The following is an 8,916-nucleotide window of genomic DNA, read 5'->3' on the forward strand; positions in this document are numbered from 1 at the left end:
CTTGTGGGCGTGGTTTCTGCGCTGGGGTTGGGACCCCAGGTTTCTGCGCTCCGGTGGGACCCCCGGGACCCCCAAATCCCCCCAAATCGTCCCCAAATCCCCATAAATTCCCCCAAATTCTCCCAAATCCTCCCCCAATGCCCCCAAATTTCCCCAAATGCCCCAAATCCCCCCAAATCTCCCCCAAATTCCGGCGTCCCCCCCAATCCCGGCTCATTCCGACCCCTGGCTCCTCCCCTGGGGCTCCCACGAGTTTTTTGTTTCCCCCAGACCCCCCGAGTTGTCCCCAATGTCCCCTCCCAAAATTGCCACCCCCTCCCCAAAGGAACTGCCGCAGACACGGGGCCATTGGGGGACACTTTTATTGCCAGTGGAGACATTGGGGACATGTTTGGGGACATTGGGGACGCGTTGGGGACATTGGGGACGCGTTGGGGACACACTGGGGACTCAGTCCCATGAGCGCGGTGACGGCGTCCTCCTCCTTTGGGGACATCGGCGGCACTGGGGACGCTGAACAGGCTCAGTCCGAGGGGTTGGGGACACTGGGGACACATCTGGGGACATTGGGGACGTTGGGGACATCAGGGGCTTTGGGGACATCAGGCCAGGATGTCCCTTGGAGGGTGTGGGGGACACTGAGGCACATTGTGCCTCAGCCCCAGGGCTTGGGGACATCAGGGACAGTGGGGACATCAGTGGGGATATTATTGGGGATATTTGGGACATTTTGGGAACATTATTGGGGACATAATTGGGGAAATTGGGGACACTACTGGAGGCATTCTTGGGAACCTTATTGGGGAAACTGGGGACATTCTTGGGGTCATTATTGTGGATATAATTGGGGACATTACTGGGGACAAAACTGGGGAAATAATTGGGGAATTTGGGGACATCAAGCCACATCGTGCCTCGGTCCCCCGCCTTGGGGACATTGAGGGTGACACCCACGAGGGGATGGGGGGGGCGAGGGGGACACAATTTTGGGGAGGGGGCTCTGCCAAAAACGCAGAGCCCGAGGTGGGGGGCAGGTGACAAAGGGACAGAGGGACAAAGGGACATTGCTGGGGACACTGCTGGGGACACGGGGACGTCCCCAGGCGTCCGGGCTGGGGGCGGGGGGGGCCACCAGCCCCCCCCCAATTACCTTAGAGACTCGTTACGAGTTAAATTAGCACGAGCGGCCCCGAAGGGGGGGCGGCAGGGCAGGGGCGGCCGGGCCGGGGGGCGCTGGCCGGGCCGGGGTGACAATGACAATATGCCATACTGGGGGCAAGTCGCGTCACAGACTTCAGTTCAGAACGACGGGGCGCGCTGGCTTCCGGCTGGGGACAGAGAGGGGACACGTCAGGGACGGGCTGGAAACCCAAACTGACCCAAAAACCCCAAAACTGCACAAAAAACTACCCCAAAATCCCCAAAAGCCACTCCAAAAACCCCGAAAACTGCCCCAAGATCCCCAAAACTGCCCCAAAAACTCCACAAACCCCTCCAAAAGACCCAAAAACCACCCTGAAAACCCCTAAAACCACTCCAATACCCTCAAAACCACCCTAAAAACCCCTACACCATCCCAACAACCCCAATACTGATCCAAAACCCCCCAGAATCACCCCAAAACTGTCGCAAAAACCACGCTAAAATCCCCGAACCTGCCGCACATCCCCGTCCCCGTGCCCACCTTTGCGGAAGGCGTCCTGCAGGCGGCTCTGGGGGAGTTGATACAACTCAGCAGCAGCAGCGGCAGCAGCCAAGGGGTCGCGGGGCGACCGGGCCGGGGGCGGCCCCGCGGGCCGGGGGGGAGCGCCGGGAGCGGCCCCCGGGCCCCGGCGGGGCCCCCCGCGGGCGGCGATGGCCGCCAGCCCCTGCAGCAGCCGCCGCAGCGCCGGCCCGGCCGCGCCGGCACCGGGCACGGGCACCGCGGGCATCGCTGGCATTGGGGGCACCGGGGGCACCGGCGGCGGCGACGTCTCGGGGGTCAGCAGCGCGCCCCCCGGGCCCCCCGCGCCCGGCCCGGCCCCGCCGGGGCTCTCGGGGCTCGGCGGCAGCTTCTCCTCGGGGGGCTCGGGGGGCCCGAAGGGGAACGGCGGCGCCTGGCGCGGCGTGTACGGCGGCGTCCAGGTCTCGGCGCCGGCCGGGCCGGGGGGCTCGGGCACGCCCAGCCCCAGGCGGAGCAGCCCCGGCGGGGCGGGGGGCGCCAGGGGGGCGGCCAGGCCCAGGGTGAGGTCGGGGTCGGCAGCGAGGCCCGGCTGGGCCAGGCTGGAGCCGAGCGCGGCGCCCACGGCGAAAGCGAGCGCTGAGCCCAGGCCGGGGCCCGGGCAGGGAGCAAGGCCGGGCTCCGAGCAGGGAACAAGGCCGGTGTCTGAGCACGGAACGGGGCCCAGGCCCAGCCCAGGCCCGGTGTCCGAGCAGGGGACCGGGCCCAGGCCGGGGCCGGTGTCCGAGCAGGAAATGGGGCCCAGGCCCAGCCCGGGGCCGGGGTCCGAGCAGGGGATGGAGCCCAGGCCCAGCCCGGTGTCCGAGCAGGGGTCGATGTCCATGCCCAGGCCAATGTCCAGCTCGGAGCCCAGGGAGGCTCCGGACACCAGGCCCACACCGGAGCTGAGTTCAGAATTGGTTCCGAGGCCAGAGTTGTGTCCAAAGCTGGCACTGTGTCCATGTCCAGTGTTCTGTCCGAGTCCAGAATTGTGTCCAAAGCCAGGGTTCTGTCCGAGCCCAGGGTTCTGTCCAAGGCTGGAGTTGTGTCCAAAGCTGGCATTGTGTCCATGTCCAGGGGTCTGTCCATTTCCAGCATTGTGTCCGAGGCTGGTGTTGTCCAGTCCAGGGTTCTGTCCGAGGCCAGTGTTGTGTCCATGTCCAGCATTGTGTCCGAGCCCAGCATTGTCCAGTCCAGCTCCGGCCGGCAGAGCTGACCCTGTGCTGGCTCCGAGGCTGAGTCCGGCCGCGGCTCCGGCCCCGACGGTCACTCCGATGTCCGGGGGCAGCGCGGCCGCACCAATGCCCAGCCCCACACTGGCCCTGATGGCGCCACCGGCCAGGCCGGGCCCGATGCTCAGGGCAACACCAGCGGTCACTCCAGCCACGCCAGCGGTCACTCCGGCCGGCCCCAGTTCGGCCCCGAGGTCAGTGTCAGCTCCAGCCGCCACATCCAGGCCGATGTCCACTCTGAGGCCACCTCCCACGCTGAGGCCCAGGCCGGTGTCCGAGCCCAGGCCATGGCCGACGTTTGGGGCCACTGACCCCGGGGTGGCCACAGTGCTGGCCCCAAGGCCGTGTCCAGTGCTGGCCCCAAGGCGGTGTCCAAGGCCAGTCCCAAGTCCAGGGTCAACAGTGACCGTGGCGTTGGCTGCCAGGCCGTGTCCAACGCCAGGCCCCAGGCCGGGGTCAGTGGTGGCCGCAGCGCTGTGTCCGAGCCCATGTCCAATGCTGGATCCCAGGCCGGGGTCAGCAGTGGCTGCAGCGCTGTGTCCGAGGCTGTGACCAATGCCAGGCCCCAGGCTGGGCTCCACGCCACTGCCCAGGGCAGCTCCGAGGCTGTGACCGATGGTGGCCCCAAGGCCGGGGTCAGTGGTGGCCGGAGTGGAGTGTCCATGTCCGAGGCCATGTCCAATGCCAGGCCCCAGGCTGGGGTCAGCAGTGGCCGGAGTGCTGTGTCCATGTCCGAGTCGGTGTCCAATGCCGGACCCTAGGCCAGGGTCAGCGCCATGTCCAAGGCCATGTCCGATGGTGGCTCCAAGTCCAGGGTCAGCTGTGGCCGTAGCGCTGTGTCCGAGCCCATGTCCAATGGCGGAGCCCAGGCCGGGGTCAGTGCCGTGTCCGAGCCCGTGTCCGTCGGTGCCCCCGGCGCTGACCGCCAGCCCCAGGCCGGGCCGCAGGGGCAGCTCCAGGGGCAGCTCGCGGTCACTCGCGGGGAAGTCGAGGCCGGGCCCGAACGGCTCCGGGGGGGCTTCAGCCGCCAGCTGCTGGCGCAGGCACCAGGCCTCGGCCTCGCTGCGGGGGGACAGGGCAGTGGTCAGTGCGGTCAGTGCGGCTGCGGCCACTGGGACAGCGCGGTCAGTGCAGCCATCGAGACACAGCGGTCAGTGCCGCTGCAACCACCCGGGGTCACGAGGGGCAGACAAGACCCCCTGACCGCTGGGCAGTGACCACTGACCTGATGACGAAGTTGTGGGCCAGCAGGGCCGGCCCCTCCGGCCGCAGGCGGGTGTACACCCACGTCCAGCCCAGGCCGTCCTTGCGCTGCAGCCGAGTGACCACCTCGCCCCGAGCCTCTGGCCCCGCGCCCGCTGTGGGGACAGGGGACGGTCAGTGGGGTCGGGGGGACACCAATGGGCACAGGGGATGGTCAGTGGGGTCAGCAAGGACAGGGGATGGTCAGTGGGGACAGGGGATGGTCAGTGGGGTCAGCAAGGACAGGGGATGGTCAGTGGGGACACCCAAGGGACTGTGGGGACACCCAGGGATGGCAGGGGAGGGGACAGGGACCCGCAGTGACCCCCCGGTGACCCGCAGTGACCCGCAGTGACCCCAGGTGCACTGACCGAGGCGCAGGTGCTGGCGGGCCACGTGCCCCAGGTCCTCGGGGTGCAGCAGGCGGTACCAGGAGCGGCCGAGCAGCTCGGCCCGGCCGTAGCCCAGGTGCGCCAGGACACTGCGGACACAGGACACGGTCACTCACTGACCATTCACGCACTGACCACCGTGATGGAACCCCCCAGGGGAGCCCCCCAGACAGCCCAGGTGCACCAGGACACTGCGGACCAGGACACGGTCACTCACTGACCGCATGGACGGGACTCTCCCAGACCAGCCCAGGTGACCCCAGCCCAGCTGAGTCCTCCAGGTGAGCCCCCTCCCCATACCCAGGTGCCCCCTCCCCATCTCAGGTGCCCCCTCCCCATCCCAGGTGCCCCCCCTGTGCCCAGGTGCCCCCTCACCTGTCGGACACGTCGAGCAGGGCGAGGTCGCGGGCGTGCCGGCTCTGGAACGCGGGCAGCAGGAGGCAGTCGGGGCAGGGCCAGGGCGGGGGGTCCAGGGGGGCGCAGAAGGCCACGAAGAGCGCGGGGGGGGCGCTGCCGGGGGTGCCGGGGGTCCCGGGGGGCTCCTGGAAGCGCCCCCGGAGCAGAACGAGCTTGCGGCCGGCGCTGGGGCGGCGCGAGGCGCGCGACGTGGTGAACCGGCAGCGGAACAGGCGCTCTGTGGGGGGAGAGGGGGCTGTCTGTCCGGCTGTCCGACCCTCTGTCCGCCTGTCTGTCTGTCCCTCTGTGCGGCTCTCTGTCCGGCTGTCCGACCCTCTGTCCGGCTGTCTGTCTGTCCCTCTGTGCGGCTCTCTGTCCGGCTGTCCGACCCTCTGTCCGCCTGTCTGTCCGGCTGTCTGTCCCTCTGTGTGGCTCTCTGTCCGGCTGTCCAGTTGTCCATCCCTTTCTGCGGCTGTCTGTCCATATGCTCCTGTCCGTCCCTCCGCCCCTCTGTGTGGCTGTCTGTCTGTCCATCTGTCTGTCCCTCTGCCTGTCTGCCCACCCGTCCGTGCTGCTGTCCACCCCTCTGTCCATCCCTTTGTGCGGCTGTCCACCCTTCTGTCCTGCTGCCAGTCCTTCTGTCCTGGTGTCCATTCCTCTGCCTATCTCTCTGTCTGTCTGTCCGTCTCTCTGTCCTACTGTCTATCCCTCTGTCCATCCCTTTGTCCTGCTGTCCATCCCTCTGTCTCCCCGTTTGTCCCTTCCCTCCCTCCCTCCTCCCTCCCCCAGACCCCAAACCCCACCAGGACCCCCCTGGAACCCCCCAGCCCTCCCAGGATCCCCCCAAACCCCCTCCGACACCCCCCGGACCCCCCCAAACCCCCCCCAGACCCCCGGGACCCCCACCCACCTGCCTGGGGGGGCCCGGGCAGGCTGAGCTGGTGCCGCACCAGGGGGTGATCGGCGGGGTCCAGCAGGTCGTAGATGCTGTCCCCTTGTGCCACCAGGTCCACCTGGGGGGGCAGGCATGGGGGAGGCCGGGGTGAGCCCCCGGGCCCCCCGGAGCCCCCCGGGACCCCCCGAGCCCCCCGGCACCCCCGGTGCTCACCATGGAGTGCCCCAGGTGCTGCGCCACGTTGTCGGTGACCCCGACCAGCTTCCCCTCGCGGGTCACGGCCAGCAGGAACCCGGGCAGCGACGCCACCAGGTCGGCGAGCTCGGGCCCCCCGAGCAGCTCCAGGGGCGCGCCCCGGCTCGGGCCTGGGAGGGGACAGCGGGGACAGCGCGGTCAGAGCCCGCCCGGCACCGGGGGCACCCGCGGGGCGGCACCAACCGGGCGGCACCAACGGGGCGGCCGGGGGCATCGGAGCCCTCCCCGTGTGCGGCCGGCGCCGGTCCCGTCCCGGTCCTGTCCCTGTCCCTGTCACCAACCCCGGTCCTGTCCCGGTTCCTCTGTCCCTGTCCCGGATCCCTGATCCTGATCCCCGTCACCGATCCCAGTCGCTGTCCCGGTCCTGGTCTCCGATCCCGGTCCCTGATCCTGGTCCCAGTCCCCGATCCCGATCCCCGTCCCCGATCTCGCTCCCTGATCCCGGTCCCTGTCCCCTATCCCGAATCCCGATCCCGGTCCCCGTCCCCGATCCCTGTCACTGATCACCGATGCCAGTCCCTGTCCCCCGACCCCGATCCCTGTCACCAGTCCCCGGTCCCGCTCCCGCTGCCCCTCCCGGTCCCCGCCGCTCTCCGCGGTGCTGAACGGGAACCTCCGGCCGCTCTCCGCGGTGCTGCCCCGGCCCCGCTCCCTGCCCGTGGTGCTCAACGGCCCCGATCCCTGTCCCCGGTCCCCGGTCCCCGATCCCATCCCTGTCCCTGACCCGGTCCCTGTCCGGTCCCCGTCCCGCTCCCGGTCCCGCTCCGAGCCCGGTCCCCGGTCCGCGATCCCTTCCCGCTGCCGTTCCCGACTCCATCCCTGCTCCTGCTCCCATCCCCGGTCCCTCTCCCGGTCCTGCTCCATTCCCGGTGCTGTCCCCGGGTCGATCCCTGCTCCATCCCCGCTCCCCGCTCCCGGTTCCATCCCCGTTCCCGCTCCCTCTCCCGGTCCTGTTCCCGCCGCTCCTGCTTCTCTCGTTGCTCCATCCCCGGTCCCATCCCCGATCCCGCTCCATCCCCGCTCCGGTCCTGTCCCCGGTCCCGGCTCTGTCCCCGCTCTATCCCCGCTCCCTCTCCCCGGTCCCCACTCCATCCCCGCTCCCTTTCCCCTTTCCCTGCTCCATCCCCGGTCCCATCCCCATCCCGGGTCCCTCTGCCATCCCCGGTCCCTCTCCCGGCTCTGTCCCCGCTCCATCTCCGTTTCCTGTCCCCATCCCCGCTCCATCCCCGGTCCCGGTCCCATCCCTGCTCCATCCCCGCTCCAATTCCCGGTCTGTCTCCCGTTCCCCGCTCCATCCCCGGACCCATCCCCGGTGCCCTGTCCCGGTGCCGGTACCTGGGCGTAGGCAGGCGCCCTTGCGGGTGTAGATGCAGGCGAGGGCCATGACGTGCAGGTAGGAGAGGCGCGGCCGGTCGCCGTCGGGCAGCGGGAGGAGGTCGCGCAGGGCGCGGATCTGCGCGTTGATCTGGTCGCGGCGCGCCTTGGAGGCGCCCTTGGTGGAGCGGAGCATCCTCCGCCCGCGCCGCCGCCCGGGGCCGCCGCTTTATGCGCGCCCGGGCCCCGCGTCAGCGCCGCGTCACCGGCGCCGCGCCGCCCCCCGCGCGGGGGGGACACCGGGGGACGCGAGCGCGGCGTCACCGGTGACGCTGACGCGCGAGCGGGGACGGGGGGGACGCGGGGATCGCTCCCAAATTGGAGATGGAGACGGCGCGGGGGGCGGGGCCAGCGGGGGGCGGGGGAGGGGAGGGGGACACGCCCCGGCGGGGGGGGGAGGCGGGGGGGAGATGGGGGAGGCGATGGGGGGAGATGGGGAGAGGGAGGAATCAATGGGGAGATGGAACAGGCAATGGGGGGAGATGGGGAGGCAATGGGGGGAGATGGGGAGAGGGAGGAATCAATGGGGAGATGGAACAGGCAATGGGGGGCAATGGGGAGATGGGGGAGGCAATGGGGAGACGGGGAGGCAATGGGGGGAGATGGGGAGATGGAGAAATCAAGGAAGGATCAATGGGGAGATGGGGGAGGCAATGGGGGGAGATGGGGAGAGGGAGGAATCAATGGGGAGATGGAACAGGCAATGGGGGGCAATGGGGAGATGGAGAAATCAAGGAAGGATCAATGGGGAGATGGGGGAGGCAATGGGGGTCAATGGGGAGACAGAGCAATCAATGGGGGCTGTGGGGAGATGGCAGAGACAGGAAGGGATCTATGGGGAGATGGAGGAGCCAACAGGGATCGGGGGGAGGTGGAACAGTCAATGAGGGGTCAATGGGGAGATGGAAGAGGCAATGTGGGGCTGTGGGGAGATGGAGCAGGCAATGGGGAGATGGAAGAGGCAATGAAGAGTCAATAGGGAGATGGAGGAATCAATGACGGATCAATGGGGAGATGGAGGAATCAATGGGGAGATTGGGGAACTGGAAGGGTCAATGGGCAGATGGAGAGGATGAAGGGGGGCTGTGGGGAGATGGAGCAGTCAGTGGGGCTCAGTGGGGAGAGGGAGAAATCAATGACGGATCAATGGGGAGAGGGAGCAGCACTTGGGGCTGGGGGAACCATTGGGGGTCAGTGGGGGGATGGAGAGGGTCCAGCGATGGTCAGGGGGGAGTGTGGGGGTCAGCGTGGCCGGAGGGGGGTGGGAGTGACCACAGAGAGCCCACACTGACCACAGGGGGCTCAGAGTGACCACAGAGAGCCCACACTGACCACAGGGGGCTCAGAGTGACCACAGAGAGCCCACACTGACCACCGGCGGGGTCACCGCGGCCGGAGGGACCCCCGTTCGGGCCGGGGGGCGGAGCCTGC

General features: G+C 68.8%; 1 protein-coding gene across 1 annotated transcript; it reads right to left on the bottom strand.

Moving 5' to 3' along the window:
* Positions 1-344: 344 nt before the first annotated feature.
* LOC141726342 (uncharacterized) lies at positions 345-7,647 on the bottom strand. Its single transcript, XM_074531130.1, has 8 exons — positions 7,447-7,647; positions 6,070-6,221; positions 5,872-5,974; positions 4,941-5,199; positions 4,545-4,654; positions 4,157-4,289; positions 1,685-3,993; positions 345-1,328 (listed from the first exon to the last, which is right to left on the bottom strand). The coding sequence occupies exons 1-8, from the start codon at positions 7,619-7,621 to the stop codon at positions 1,300-1,302; spliced, it is 3,270 nt and encodes a 1,089-aa protein (XP_074387231.1). The 5' UTR covers positions 7,622-7,647; the 3' UTR covers positions 345-1,299.
* Positions 7,648-8,916: the final 1,269 nt, after the last annotated feature.

This window comes from Zonotrichia albicollis, chromosome 34 (assembly GCF_047830755.1).
Source record: "Zonotrichia albicollis isolate bZonAlb1 chromosome 34, bZonAlb1.hap1, whole genome shotgun sequence".
NCBI lineage: Eukaryota > Metazoa > Chordata > Aves > Passeriformes > Passerellidae > Zonotrichia > Zonotrichia albicollis.